The sequence below is a fragment of the Dipodomys spectabilis genome, unplaced genomic scaffold (assembly GCF_019054845.1).
Source record: "Dipodomys spectabilis isolate Male_0828 unplaced genomic scaffold, ASM1905484v1 ptg000594l, whole genome shotgun sequence".
Classification (NCBI taxonomy): Eukaryota; Metazoa; Chordata; class Mammalia; order Rodentia; family Heteromyidae; genus Dipodomys; species Dipodomys spectabilis.
The window spans coordinates 464,610-480,303 of NW_024871271.1; the positions used below are offsets into that span (position 1 = coordinate 464,610).

Here is a 15,694-nt window from a genome sequence, read left to right on the forward strand (position 1 = left end):
ATGTTAGTTCTGAGGTCTAGAACATGCTATTAGTGTGGTTAGGGACCATCTAATGTTCTTCCCAAGACAAGAGGGTCCTTGCTCTTGCATTTTTTGGGGGTCCCTTATGAAAGAATCTAAGAGAACATGATGGAAAATACTATCTTTTATCTCAGAAGATACATGTAAGAGAAAATGGCAAGATAAGCTCAAACAGCAAGAAAGTGACCAATTCCCCAACTACCCATTCATTTAAAGGATATAATCTAAATTAGCGTATGAAGTAATCACTGGAGCCAGGCACCAGTGGTTCACACCTGTAATCCTAGCAACTCAGGAGGCTGAGATCTGAGGATCCAAGTTGGTAGCCAGCCTAGGCAGGAAATCTGTGAGACTCTTATCTCCAATTAACCACTCAAAAACTGAAAGTGGAGCTATGGATCAAAGTGGTAGAGAGCTAGAGAGCAAGAGACCTGAGGGATAGCCCCCGGGCCCTGAGTTCAAACCCCATGACCAACACAAAGTAAATTAGAAGTGAAATACTTACTGGGTTTTTAATTTCTAATTTCCCTCAAAATGATCATTATAGTACACTAAAGTTGAACTTTTTTGATCAACATTCTTCAGTTTTGTGCTTTAACTTAAAAAAAAATTGTCCAAGCTTATTTTTTTTTAACAATTTTATAAAATAGACTTCATATAAACTCACAAGATTTTTATTTTTCCCATTACTTTTGGACTTAGGTATCTCTTGAGTGTCATTAAATATACTACATGTATTTCAGGTACTTCTGTATTTGATACCATGCAACTACACAGAGAAGCTGTGTGTGTGACTACCACAGTGTTAAACACAGAAAATGACCATATTTATGCAGTATACCAGGGCAAATTCAAGGGATTTTGAGGACATCTTACATGGGCTTTGGTAACAATAATCATGTTTCTTTTATTTTCTTATTGTTCTTTTTTATTTATTTTAACGCTTAAAGCTCAGGGCTTGAGCACTATTCCTCAGCTTCTGTGATCAAGGCTAGGGCTCCGCCCCTTGAGCCACAGCTCTACTTCCAGCTTTTTGCTAGTTAATTGGAAATAAGCTTTCCTGCTTGGGGTGGCTTCAAACCACGATCCTCAGATTTCAGCCTCTTGTACAGCTAGGATTATAGATATGAGGCACTAGTGCCCAGCTTCATTATATTTTGTTTTGTTTCTTTGGTCTTTTTTAGGTCCAAGACTGGAACTCAAACTTGATACCTGATTCTTTCACTCACTGGCCATTGCTCTAATGAATTAGCCACTACTACAATTGTCTTCTTTATAAATATAATCATTAAAAAAAAGAAGTGAAAGGAAAGATATTATTCAATTTATATAAAACATCCAAATAAAATGTTTTAAAAAATTAAAATACAAAAAGATGGAGTACTCTAGGAATGCTTCTAGGACTTTTATTAAGTTTCTAACCTTTTCACCAAATAATAACAGATGTAAAACAGCACAGCTTAGGGTCTGGCCTTTGGCCAAAGAAGGCCCAAGCTTGCTCCTTCTACATGCTCTCTTTCAAAACGCCTAGGTTCTAGTGGGCTGCTTTGAGGGCTATCTCCAGACATTCACAAAACCATTCTCGTCCTGGATGAGTCACCCTGCTGCTGGGCCTCACATAAAGCAGGACTCCTGAGAAGACTCTCAGGACTCTATTCTGGGTAATTGCCCACAATGAGCAGGACTCACCTCAACAGACTCCTGAACAGTGCCCCAGGAAGCTTCCACAGCAGGCTGACTGTGAGGCTGGGCTGGCAGTTCCTGGGGAGGGGCAAGGGCAAGGTGTCTCCAAGGCTCCCAATTCTGACTGCTAACAATTGCTTAAAGCCCTGCTATGTGCCTGAAACAGAAGCTCTTCCTTTTTCTGACCTTCAGATTGCTGAAAAATTAAAATGTGTTTAACTACACTGTCTCTCCACAAAAAGGAAGCTCATTCTCTCTAGAATTTAAAAATGGCTTAGGAATTCCAGCATTTCAAAGACTGGTAGAGGACTTGTTTTCCTAAAACAAAATAATACTGGCTGCACTAAAATAATTCTATTAAGTTTAACTTGATTAAAATTTAACTTGATTTTCTTTTTTTTTTTTTTTTTTGTCGGTCATAGGGCTTGAACTCTGGGCCTGAGCACTGTCCCTCAGCTCTTCAACTCAAGGCGAGTGCTCTATCACTTGAGCTACAGTGTCACTTTTTTTTTTTTTTTTTTTGTCGGTCATGGGGCTTGAACTCTGGGCCTGGGCGCTGTCCCTCAGCTCTTCAGCTCAAGGCGAGCGCTCTACCACTTGAGCTACAGTGCCACTTCCGGTTTTCTGGTGGTTTATTGGAGATAGGAGTCTCACGGTCTCTCCTGCCTGGGCTGGCTTTGAACCGCGATCCTCAGATCTCAGCCTCCTGAATAGCTAGGATTACAGGCGTGAGCCACCAGCGCCCGGCTTACAGTGTCACTTTTTAACTTGACTTCCTTTACTGAACTTTAAGATGAAAACAAGAGTATTTTTTGTTGTGCATGCATGTGTGTGGGCTTTAACTCAGGGTCTCCCACTTGTTTAACTGTTTCTCTCAAGGCTGGTGCTCAACCACTTGACCCACACCCCTAGTTCCAGATTTTTGCTGGTTAACTGGAGATTAAGAGTCTCATAGACTTTTCTGTCTATGCTGGCTTCAAACCACAATCCTCAGATCTCAGCCTCCTGAGTTGCTAGGATTACAGACATGAGCCAACAACTAAAATATTACCTTTTTTTTTTGGTCAGTCTGGGGCTTTAACTTAGGGCCTGGGCAATGTCTCTGATCGTCTTTGTACTCAAGGCTAGCACTCTACCACTTGAGCCATATGGCCACTTCCAGTTTTTTCTGAATAGTTATAGGAGGTAAGAATCTCATGGACTTTTCTGCCTAAGCTGGATTCAAACCCTGATCCCCAGACCTCAGTCTCCTGAGTAGCCAGGATTACAGGTGTGAGTCACCAGTGCTGGCTTAAAAGAATTTTTTTTCTTTGTCGGTCGTGGGGCTTGAGCTCTGGGCTTGGGTGCTGTCCCTGCGCTCTTCAGCTCAAGGTGAGTGCTCTACCGCTTGAGTCACAGTGCCACTTCCAGTTTTCTAGTAGTTTATTGGAAATAAGAGTCTCATGGACTTTCCTGCCTGGGCTGGCTTTGAACTTTGATCCTCAGATCTCAGCCTCCTGAGTAGCTAAGATTACAGGCGTGAGCCACCAGTGCCCGGCAAAAGAATATTTTTAAGGACATTTAATTATGCTATTTTCTTGGGACATAGTAACTATCTAAATTTAGAACTTTCTAAATATCTCAGAATCTTGAAAATAGACTATCTCAGGCTTATTTATTTGCTTGTTTATTATTTTGGTGGTTTGAACTCAGGGCCTCACACTTGCTAGGTAGAAGGCTCTACTCCTTTAACCACCCCATCAGTCAATAAATACCTTTACTTGATTAACTTAACTAAAAACTCCTTCAACAAGACTATTTATTAGAGATTAAAGGGAAACTAAAAAGAAAAAACAGGGCAAAGGCCTGTGCATGTCCCCTGGAAATGGCGGTCCGGAGGCTCCCGCTTGCCTTGCCTGGCCACGGCAGTCAGTGTAAACCAGGAAACCCCAGGCTCACAGACCAGCAGTTCGCACCATTCCTACCTGTACACAATTCTTTCCCTCTGTAAATCTTCTAAGGCGCAACACAGCTCAGCAGCATAAAAAATAGCTCTCTGTTCCTCCAAACCAGGGCTTCCCAGATTGTAAATGTGAAATTTTAAATCACCTCCATTCATAATGGTTAGCACCAAACATAAGGCATCTTTGGTTTCAAAAGCGTAGGCTAAACTAACCTAAAAACAATAGCATCATAGACAAAATAAAAATTCTGCTCATCCATTCATCTGTTGTCTTACTGTATTTGCTAACAGTATTCAAATACATTTCCATATAATCAGAAAACCCCAATAGTACAAGCTTCACAGCATCTCCTCCATTTTCTTTTCTTTTTCTTTTTTTGCTGCCAGTCCCGGAGCTTGAATTCAGGGTCTGCACACTGTCCCTGAGCTTCTTTAGCTCAAGGCTAATGCTCTACCACTTGAACCACAGTACCATTTCTAGCTTTTTCTGTTTATGTAGTACTGAGGAATGGAACCCAGGGCTTCATGCACGCTACCCACTAAGCCACATTTCCAGCCCCCACCTCCTCCATTTTCACTCTTACTTTTTTACTTGGTGCTAGGGCTGAAGCAGAGCTTAGTACCTAAGCATGCTTGGTTCTGCCCCTCAGCTTTGCTTGTCCTAGTCACACTCTCACTGCATGAAGAGTTTTCAATATTCCCACATGGGAATATTGTGCTAGAGATTATTTTTTAAAAGGAAGTTCCCCAGGCTGGGAAGGTGGCTCAGTGGTAGAGTGCTTGCCTTGCATGCCTGAGGCCCTGGGTTCAATTCCTCAGCACCACATAAGCAAAAAGAAAAAAGCCGGAAGTGGCACTGTGGCTCAAGTGGTAGAGCGCTAGCCTTGAGCTGAAGAGCTGAGGGACAGTGCCCAGGCCCAGAGTTCAGGCTCCACGACTGGACCCAATAAATAAATAAATAAATAAATAAATAAAAGGAAGTTCCCTTTTTTAGTTTGCTGACAGCTTTTCATCATAAATGGGCACTGAATTTTACCAAAATCTCTTCTGGAAGCTGTTAAAAAGACTAATTTTCCCTCTTAATTCTAGTAATGTGCTAATTACTGATTTTTCATTCTTGGAATAAATCCAACCTGATCCTCGTGGGCTAACTCCTAAGAGAGGACAAGCCAGTGTTATGTAGAGGGTAAAGTATTGAGAGCAGAGCTGCCCAGTACCCCGGCAGTCACTAACTTGCACATAGCGGACCACAGAGCTAGACTGCAATTAACAATGGTCTCCCACTTTCCCCTTCTTGTGAAGCTCATTCAATATATTCATTAAAAGCAATAATACTGAAGACTTTTTTTCTTTTGTACTGGTCACGGGGTTTGAACTCAGGACTCGGGTACTGTCCTTGAGCTTCTTCTGAGCAAGGCTAGAGTTCTACCACTTAAACCATACTTCACTTCGTTTTGTTTTTTGTTTTTAACAGGTTTGGGGTTTTTTTTTTTGGGTAGTTTATTGTAGATAAGAATCTCACAGAATTTTCTTGCCTGGGCTAAGTTCAAACCATGATCATCAGCTTTCAGCCTCCTAAGTAGCTAGGATTACAAGTGTGAGCCACCAGTGCCTGGCTTAGGATCTTCTTGGGTTTTTGTTTGTTTTCTTTTTTTGCCAGTCCAGGGGTTTGAACTCAGGGCCTGGGCACTGTCCCTGAGCTGCTTTTGCTCAAGGCTAGCACTCTAACACTTGAGCCACAGCTCCACCTCTGGCTTTTTTCTGTTTATGTGGTACTGAGGAATCAAACCCAGGGCTTCATGCATGCTAGGCAAGTACTCTACCACTAAGCCACCTTCCCAGCCCAGGCTTAGGACCTTCTTATGCCAGCTTTGCTCTAGGCACAAGAGCACAGCAGGTAATGAGACCCTGAAAAGCTCTGCTGTCCTATCCTGGTAGAGGTGACAGACAATAAATATAAATGAATACCTCAAAGAACACATCAGACAGTGATAATACAGAGTAGCAGGTACAAAAGAGTCCTGAGGCAGGACAGGAATAGACCATGGCTATGTTCCAGGTGGATGGGATAAGGCAGGGTGACAGAGGCTTCAGATCCAGGCCACTCAGTGCCCAAGGGCTGGAGCTGTCTGCCTCCACTGTATCATGGAGGCCACTGGAGAGTTTGGGCAGTACTAGTTGAACTTGTGTCCAGACTATCTGTGCTACTGCAGGGCTAGGGTGTCAGAGGAATGAGCAAGATTGAGCCACAAGGAAGCACCACAGAGTCTCTGTACACAGGGGCCAGACAGTCACAGATGATAGATGTTTAGGTTCCTTGGAAGAGGCCCAAAAAAATAGAAAGCAATTTCTTTTTTTTTTTTTTTGGGGGGGGGGGGGGGAGTTCCAGTCGTGGGGCCTGAACTCTGTCCCTCAGCTCTTCAGCTCAAGGCTAGTGCTCTACCACTTGAGCCACCTTCCCAGCCCCATAGATCTGAGATTTCTGTTTTATGGTAGTTACACAATGTTTAAAGCAACTCCAAAACAAGTCCATTTAATTAACTATTTTTACATAACTACATATGAGACTGGTGTGCTGCACATACACTACCATATCAGATGTTGGATGTGAAAACATGCATCACGTGTCCTCCCAAGCACATTGCAGTTGACCCTAATGCTGAGAAATTGATGGCTTCAAATTACTTGTATTCTCTAACCAGCCTTCATATTGTAGTACACACTGTAGGAAATAGGCATCTGGGTGGGAGAGAAACTAGGTTTGGAGATGAGAATCACACCACACAAGGCATTACTTAAAGACTGAATTCACTTTTCTAGGATGTCTTTGACTCATTTGCCCATGTATTATCCTTATCTACAACAGTGAAGGTTAAAATGGAGGAACTAGCCAGGTGCCAGTAGCTCACACCTATAATCCTAGCTACTCAGGAGACTGAGAGCTGAAGATCGTGGTTCCAAGCCAGCCCAGGCAGGAAAGTCCTGGAGACTCCTATCTCCAATTAACCACCAGAAAACCAGAAGTTGTGCTGCAGTTCAAGTGGTAGAGCACTAGCTTTGAGCAAACGAGTTCAGGGACAGTGGCCAAAGCCATAAGTTCAAGCCCCATGTCTGACAGAAAAAAAGGGGGAGAGGGGAGTACACAATTGAAATATGGTAGTAAATGTGCCAGCAGCTGTCAAAAAAGGCAAAAAGATAGGAGAAAAATGAGGTCAGAGAGGAGGCTTACATGAGGAAGCCTGGAGAAAGATCTTTCAAGCTCATCAAAGTTACCTGCTCACGATGAAGATGGCAGAACACCTGGCGTAAGTTCAGCAAACATCAAGATGCTCTAAAGCTGAAGGTGTGAAGAATGACTGACAGAATGGGAAAGAGGGCAGCAACAGATTCACAAAGCACAACTTAGAAATAGGATGAGCAGTGCTGTCTTGTGCAAGATCCAAATGAGGCAGAAGGCTGAGACTAAAAATAAAACTACAGAGCAAAAGTCCCCCATAAACTCACATAAACCAGGCAATGAGTGATCCTAGGGTATGAAGAAGAGCATGCAGGAGGTCTGACAGAGTGCTGCTGGTTCAGCACTACATAGGGATGGTAAAAATACTTACCACAAATCTACTGTGCACTTTTTCTAGTATAATTTTTTCATTCAGAGCCATAGCTTCACCTTTCCTCCTCTTTATTCTCTTTTTTTCAAGCTTTTTGCAGGCATACATCTTTCCTGTAGCTCGTACTTGACAGGCACAAACCTAATTTAAGAAAAAAAGGTATGTACACACAATTTTTTTGGTAGAGAAGCTTGAAATCAGGGTTTGAGCACTGTCCCTGAGCCTCTTTGTACTCAAGCTAGCGGTCTACCACTTGAGCCACAGCACCACTTCCAGGTGTGTGTGTGTGTGTATGTGTGTGTGCACGTGTGTGTGTGTGTGTGTGTTCGTGGGGCCTGAACTCTGGGCCTGGGCACTGTGTTTGTGTTTGTGTGTGTGTGTGTTCGTGGGGCCTGAACTCTGAGCCTGGGTACTGTGTGTGTGTGTATGTGTGTGCAGTGTGTGAGTGTGTGTGTGTGTGTGTGTGTGTGTGTGTGTGTGTGTGTGTGTTCGTGGGGCCTGGACTCTGGGCCTGGGCACTGTCCCTCAGCTCTTCAGCTCAAGGCTACTGCTCTACCACTTGAGCCACAGCACCATTTCTGGTTTTCTGTTGGTTCATTGGAGATAAAAGTCTTATGGACTTTCCTGCCGGGGCTGGCTTTGAACAGTGATCCTAAGATCTCAGCCTCCTGAATAGCTAGGATTTCAGGTGTGAGCCACCGGTGCCCAGCTGTTTTAGATTTTTATGAGAAAAAAATATAATTAAAATTACATATTCTCCTAAAATATAGCTATTCCAAATTTTGTTTGGTCATTTTCCTACAATTATAGCAGTACATTTGTACCTCTCTTTCTACCTCTTTCTCTTTCTTGGCAGTACTAGGGTTTGAGGGCCTCCTTATTCTTACTAAGCAGATGCTCAGTTGCATTTAGTGCACTGTGCTGGATATCCTGCAAAGGAATCCAGAACGGAGTCTGAGGCATACTTCTATGGCTCCCCAAGGGATGACTTTGACCATGCTGTCCAATTTCCTACCATGTTAAAATGCAGATCTGAAACAGACCTCACTTATAGTGCAATACCTCTTAGGTCAGCTTCGTAATCAACTTTACAGCAATTCCGAAGGCTTTTGCTTTTGAAGTATAACCTCCTTCTAAGCTTAAACACTGTATGTTTGTTTCTGTTGGGGAGTTATAAACTCGGACTGAGTATGCCACTCCAGATAACTGATGAGATCATTAACATCTCTTTAAATCACCTGAAAAGACTGCATGCTATCATATTTAAAGACTACCTTGCCGGGCGCTGGTGGCTCACGCCTGTAATCCTAGCTACTCAGGAGGCTGAGATCTGAGGATCAAGGTTCAAAGCCAGCCCGGGCAGGAGAGACCGTGAGACTCCTATCTCCAATAAACCACCAGAAAACCGGCAGTGGCGCTGTAGCTCAAGTGGTAGAGCGCTCGCCTTGAGCTGAAGAGCTGAGGGACAGTGCCCAGGCCCAGAGTTCAAGCCCCACGACCGACAAAAAAAAAAAAAAAAAAAAAGACTACCTTTCATGAATCTATGGGGCATTTCCCTAGGATTTTTCCAAATTGACACATTTTGAACACCTTTGGATTTTTATTTTCTTTCCCTCAGGCGATAAAAATGAAACCTATGGACTTCCAAATGCTTTTTCCTTTCTCCCAGATACCTGGGAGACTATAGGAGGACTGTTTGAGTTTAGGAATTTGGAATCAACCTGTGCAACATAGCTATCCCTTTCCATTATTAACAAAACAAAATACTTTGTACTGCATAAATTTTAAAGCTAGTACTAAAATATGGAAATAACAGAAGTTCCACAATAGGGAAGCCATAATCTTTCAATCCAAATTGCCTGAACTTGAATATCAAACTCTAAAAAACAACTGTTTTGGGGCTGGGAGGGTGGCTCATTGGCAGAGTGATTGCCTTGCATGCATGAGGCCCTAGGTTCGATTCCTCAGCACCATATAAGCAGTAAAAAGCCAGAAGTGGCACTGTGGCTCAATGGTACAGCGCTAGCTTTGAGCTGAAGAGCTGAGGGAGAGTTCAGGCCCATGACTGACAAAACAGTAACAACAGCAACAACAAAACCCACAACTTTCTTTTAAAGGATGGCTAAAATTACGTCCAAAGTACACAGTGAAGAAATAAATGTACTGGTAAGGTGACGCTGTACATATGACTTACCATTTTCTATGACCTTGCCTTTTACCCACCTAGATCAGAAGTGCTAATCATTGGCACATAGTACTCACCTCTCCAAATCCGCCTTTTCCTAGAACTCTGTAATATCTAAATGTATTCTTTGTTACTGGCCGCCTAGTCAATTAAAAAAAAAAAAACTCAAGTCACATATTACACTGACACTTTAAAACAGAAAAATCTATCTAACTTTCATGTGGGCTTATTTATTTGACCTAGCCACATTTCTTGACCCATATTGCTCAAAGGGAGTGCCTAGGACCAAGGTGTCCAAGCTGAGGGACCATCACTTGCTCTGGTGGAACATCTCCGATTTGCACGGAGAGGAATAAGTACATTTAAAATCTCTTGAAAGTAACCCCTCTGAACGGTATTTTCACACACACAAAAAAAGGTCTGTTGAAAACAGACATAGATATATAACAGTCCAATTATTCTTTCCAACTAAAGACAAAGATACCAGCAGCCCACACTAAAATATATTCACATTTACAACTCATGGCACAGTCTTAGGCATACCTTTTAGCCTGTTAAAACAATCCAAAGGACACTGACATAAATACAGCACACTGTCCCTTGGAAAAAGACTCAAAGATGCTTATCTAATGCCCAAAAGATATGTACAAACTACAATAGAAAATTTAATCACCCAATAATAATTTTAGCAATAGTAATCATAATAATACTAGCAGCAGCTGACACTTTGGAGATACTCTGTGCATCAAATATTGAGCTAAGCATTTTCACTCATTTCCCAGGTCATTTGTACAGAAGGAGGATTTAAAAATCATAAAGGCTAATAAGCCACTTGTGAGAAACTGAGCAGTAGCCTAGTCTGCAAAGTCTTAACCACTGCATCATATTATATTATTGTATTATAAATCCAGGATATTATTTTCTAACCATTATACTAAGAGAATTAACTGTCATTTTAAGAAGTTCACTGAATATGGAGTTCACTGAATATATCTATTAATAATTCTTGGGGTTGGGTATAGTGGTAGATATCTGTAATTTTAGCTACTCAGGAGGTAGAAACATGAGGAGGATCATGGTTCCAGACCAGGCTGAGCAAAAAAATTGGACAAAACTCCATCTCAACCACCAAGCATGTCTGGACATGGTGGCTATCTGTGATTCATGCTGCACAGGAGTCCATAGGTCTAAGACCAGGCAAAACAAAACAAAACACCAACAACACCAAAAGGCCCTATTCCAAAATAACTAAAACTAAAAAGGACTGGGGGCATGATTTAAGTGGTAGAATACCTACCTATTAAAGAGGCCCAAAGTTCAAAACCTTATACTGCCAAATATAATTATTTTGTGTGAAAAATACCACATGTAACTCAAGATTTCTAGTAGTATTCTGACAAATGGAAAAGCAGAAATCCATTATATGCACTATGAGAATTACTACTTGCTTTTATTGAGTTTTAAGTTAAAACCTACCTTTCCAGCCATTTCCATTGTAAAAATCGAGAAAAATATGAGCTTTCTTGGTATTCTTCAAATGGTTTTGAACTCAAATAGTTACGGACAATTCTAGGAAAAGATTTATACAATTACAAACATTTGTTGCATAAAAATCTGAAGATAAGGGTGCTTTAGAGCATTAACAAGCTTTGAATATGGGAAAACCAATCATTACACACAATTCAGTATATAGAATTTGCAATTATACAAGCGTACACTATGTTCTACTGCTGTTAGTGAAAACAGAAGCCAGGCACTGATGGCTGAGACCTGTAATCCTAGCTATTCAGGAGGCTGAGATCTGAGGATAACGGTTCCAAGCCAGCCTGGGAAGGAAAAGTCTGTGAGACTCTTATCTCCGATAAACTGCTCAAAAAACCAGAAGTGGTGCTGTGACTCAAGTGGTAGAGCACCAACCTTAAACTGAAGAGCTGAAGGACAGCACCCAGGCCCAGAGTTCAAGCCCCATGACCGACAAAAAAAAAAAAAAAAAGAATTAAAAAGAAATTAATCCTGTTTATTTTCCCAAAGTTAATGGTTATTTTTTACATATACAGAGGAGAAAAATTATGTAATAAATAATATACCAGTAGAAACACAATACTTTTAAGGCATTCAAAGCTATGTGCCTGTATGTTTTACAAAGAAGTCAATATTTTACAAAGGTGCACAACTGCATGCTAATAGCCATATGGTAGGAAATATTATTTTTAACGTTACTTATTGTTTTTAAAGAAGCAAAAAAATTCTTACTTGGGGAATAGATGAGGGACAGAATACAGCTTTGCTGCTTATTTCTGAGTGCTTACTACTCAATAAATGCTGAGTAGAAACAGGTTCTGTGCTGGTGCTCAAGGAACAATGTCAAACTCAATCACCTCCTGAAATCTGATGGCTCAGTTAATGACTGATGAGAGCTGTGAGAGAAGGTAGCAGCTACGACATACAGTTTTTATAGAACACCTACTCTGAATATGAAAATAATGTGGCGTTTTTGGAATAAGTTACCCAGATGAAGGAAGAAGGGTGTGTAAGCATGGAAAAGCACCTGGCTTGTTTTTTTACCTTTTGTTTGTTTTGTAATATTGGCTGTATTATTAAAAGTATCACAGATTCCAGATGCAGACCCACCACGTGACAACTGCACAGGAAAGCTGCCTAGGACACTGAGACCCTTAGTAAATTACTTGTAGAAATGTCTGTAACACATCATCTCCAAAATAACCATCAGAAAGCTGAATGGCCAGGGCCCAGTGGCTCACGCCTGTAACCCTAGCTACTCAGGAAACTGAAATCTGAGGATTACGATTCAAAGCCAGCCCAGACAGCAAAGTCCATGAGACTCTCAAGTGGTAGAGAATTAGCCTTGAGCAAAAAGAGCCCAGGTATAGCACCCAGGCCCTGAATTCAAGCCCCAGAACTGGTGAACATGTGTGTACATGCACGTGTATGCATGTGTGCATGCACACACACAGAAAAAAGGCTGCACTATAGGTGTGGCACATGTGGCAGAGTCCTCAAGGAACAAGCAAGACAAGCAAGCTTAAGGCCCTGAGTTCAAACTTTTACTAACTTAGGGAAAGATTCAGTTGTTTTTTGCTCAGCTTGATGACTCTTATATTCCCAAAACCCATGCAGTCTTTGGTTGCCCACCAGCCTCCTACATGTTTCTAAAGTCCACTTGCTTATCTTCATTATCACTGTCATATCGTGGTCTGGATCACCATCATCTGAACAGCAAGAGCTTCTATGACCAATCTTTTAGAAACCATCTCCCCTAGTCCAAATTGCTACTAGAGTAAAAATTTAAAACCACAACTACTATGATGGACCAGAGCCATAACAGGGATATAAAAATACTAGAGCTCAACAATGGGCACTCTTCAGTATGTCACTTATGTACATGTGATTATAACTCATTTACTCTTACCACACAAAATTAGTGAAAGGTAATGCTGTAATTTAGAAAGTACTCTGATAAGAACTTATTTCAGGGGCTGGGAAGGTGGCTCAGTGATAGAGCGCTTGCCTTGCATGCCTGAGGCCCTGGGTTCGATTCCCCAGCACCACATAAGCAAAAAAAAAAAAAAAAAAACCGGAAGTGGCGCTGTGGCTCAAGTGGTAGAGCGCTAGCCTTGAGCTGAAGAGCTAGGGACAGCACCCAGACCCAGAGTTCAGGCCCCACGACCGGACCCAAAAAAAAAAAAAAAAGAACTTATTTCACTCCAGGAAAGTTAGAATGTGTTTGTGACTTTAACTGAGTATCACTATCCCACAATACTGTGAAATTTGGGGAATTATGTAACCTCTTAATCACAATAAAAAATTTGAAAAAAAAAAAAAAAAAGAACTTATGTCACACAATGAAACCTTTGACTCTTGGAGTTATCCACAGAGAGTAGGTAAAGGGCTACTATGACCCACTTACCTGGTACATTCCTCAAAGATGTTCTTGGAGGGCTTCTGATTCAGATTCCCTCTACAGTATTTCACAGTTTCTGAAGAAATTTCTGATAGAGTCGATTTGGAGTTCTCCATATAGCCCAAACCAAACACATAACAATTAGTGATTTCAAAGTTTCCTAATCATAAACAGAATCTACTACTTACTTCAAAAAAGCAAAAGATAAGGTATAGGAAATAAAAGCCAAAGCAGTTGGTTGAAACAATTTTCTAAGGAATTTCTTCCTTTTTTTTCCAGTCCTGGGGCTTGAACTCAGGACCTGGGCACTGTCCTTGAGCTTCTTTTGCTCAAAGCCAGCACTCTTAACCCTTGAATCACAGCCCCACATCTGGCTTTTTCCTTTATGTGGTCCTGAGAAATTGAACACAGGGCTTTATGCACGCTAGGCAAGCACTCCACCACTAAGCCACATTCCTAGCCCCAATAATTTATTTATATTATAGTGTGTGTGTGTGTGTGTGTGTGTGAATGCGCGCACATGGGCGAGCGCCAGGTGGACCAGTACTAGGGTTAGAACTCAGGGCCTCATGCTCTGGCTGGACTTTTTCACTCAAGGCTAGTACTCTACCACTTGAGCCATGCCTCTGGTTCTGGCTTATTATTGGTTAATTGGAGATGACAGTCTCCCAAATTTGTCTGCTTAGGATGGTTTTGAACTGTGATCCTCAGATCCCAGCCCCCTGAAATAGGTAGGATTATAGCCATGAGCTATTGGCTCCCATCTGGGATTTAATTACTGATTTCCTCACTGACTCAGAACAAAAATTTAAGGGTTGGAGGGGTGGCTCAAATGGTAGGACATTTGCCTATGCAAGAATGGGATCCTTGGTTCAAATCCTAGTATCACAAAAAACTAACAATAAAAGGAATTAAGACTTTTAGTTTGTTTTATCTTATCAAAATTAAAAATATCTACACACTTCAATTATTAAAAAGTAATTTATTCTAAAGAACAAAGCCTACCTCCTTACTGAAGAATCTATCCAAGATTGCTAGTCCACAACCTTCCTGATCCTTATCAACGGTGACTTCATACTCTGCCTGATTGGAGGTGATGGGAAAAGGAGAATGTTATTTGTCTTCTTCCACCAATGTTTCATATTGTTTCAATTCTGTGATCTATGGAATTGGCTTTACACCCTCAGAACCAAAGAGTACTTCTACTGATCATATACCTCGATGGCTGTTCTTTGAAAATCTAAGAAATATGAGGAAATAAAACTGTCCAAATACTATGTTAAAAATGAACTATACAACTGTGGGTGGGATGGGTGGGAAAAACTGGGACAGAGTGAGGGAAAAGGAAATATTGTTGAAAAAGAAAGGTACTCTTAGGCTGGGAGTCTGTTATCCTAGCTACTCAGGAAGCTGAGATCAGAGGATCGCAGTTCAGAGCCAGCCCAGGCAGAAATGTCCATGAGACTCATCTCCAATTAACTACCAGAAAACTGTAATTGGTGCTGTTGCTCAAGTGGTAGAGCACTAACTTTGAGCTGAAGAGCTCAGGGACAACTCCCAGGCCTAGAGTTCAAGCCCCACAACCGACCAAAAAAAAAAAAAAAAACAAATAAAAGAAATGTACTCTTTATCTGAGTTATGTAATTGTAACCTTACTACACATCACCTTTATAACAACAATTTAGAAATTAAAATTAAGACTGATTCCAGGGGCTTACACATGCTAAGCATTCACCGCACCATACTGAACCCATGAGCTACACTCCCATATAAACAGTTAATTTTTCTTTTTGCCAGTCCTGGGGCTTGAACTCAGGGCCTGGGGCTCTGTCCCTGAGCCTCTCTATGCTCAAGGTTAGCACTATACCACTTGAGCCACAGCACCACTTCTGGCTTTTTCTGTTTATGTGGTACTGAGGAATAGAACCCAGAGTTTCATGCATGCTAGACAAGCACTCTACCATTAGACCACATTCCCAACCCCTAAACAATTTTTTTCCCTGTTGGTCATGGGGCTTGAACTCTGGGCCTGAACACTGTCCCTCAGCTCTTCAGCTGAAGGCTAGTGTTCTACCACTTGAGCCACAGCGCCACTTCCGGTTTTCTGGTGGTCTATTGGAGATAAGAGTCTCACAGACTTTCCTGCCCGGGCTGGCTTTGAACCACAATCCTCAGATCTCAGCCTCCTGAGTAGCTAGGATGACAGGCGTGAGCCACCAGCGCCTGGCTTGTTAATTTTTAAAAGGGAGTTGATGAAATAGTAGAACAATCATTTCCATCATCTCTCCATGCTTCATTATATTTGTAGCCATTACCTATGTCTAAGTAAAATG

The 15,694-nt window shown here is 41.6% G+C and overlaps 1 protein-coding gene across 7 annotated transcripts in view; it reads right to left on the minus strand.

Annotated features, from left to right (window-relative positions):
* Positions 1-15,694, minus strand: part of Grk4 (G protein-coupled receptor kinase 4) — a 41,851-nt gene that overhangs the window by 17,599 nt on the left and 8,558 nt on the right. For 5 of the 7 annotated variants that reach the window (XR_006146228.1, XR_006146227.1, XM_042671019.1 and 2 more), the window contains exons 4-10: positions 14,367-14,444; positions 13,368-13,471; positions 10,916-11,008; positions 9,517-9,580; positions 7,255-7,395; positions 3,669-3,859; positions 1,711-1,782 (exon numbers count right to left, since the gene is read on the minus strand). Coding sequence is in view for 5 of the 7 variants with exons in the window: in XM_042671019.1 (XP_042526953.1) it covers positions 1,711-1,782; positions 3,669-3,859; positions 7,255-7,395; positions 9,517-9,580; positions 10,916-11,008; positions 13,368-13,471; positions 14,367-14,444 (743 nt within the window). In the remaining 2 variants the exon portion in view is untranslated. Of the gene's footprint in view, positions 1-1,710; positions 1,783-3,668; positions 3,860-7,254; positions 7,396-9,516; positions 9,581-10,915; positions 11,009-13,367; positions 13,472-14,366; positions 14,445-15,694 lie in introns of those variants that run through there. The other 2 variants (XM_042671017.1, XM_042671021.1) reach the window with 2 other exon arrangements.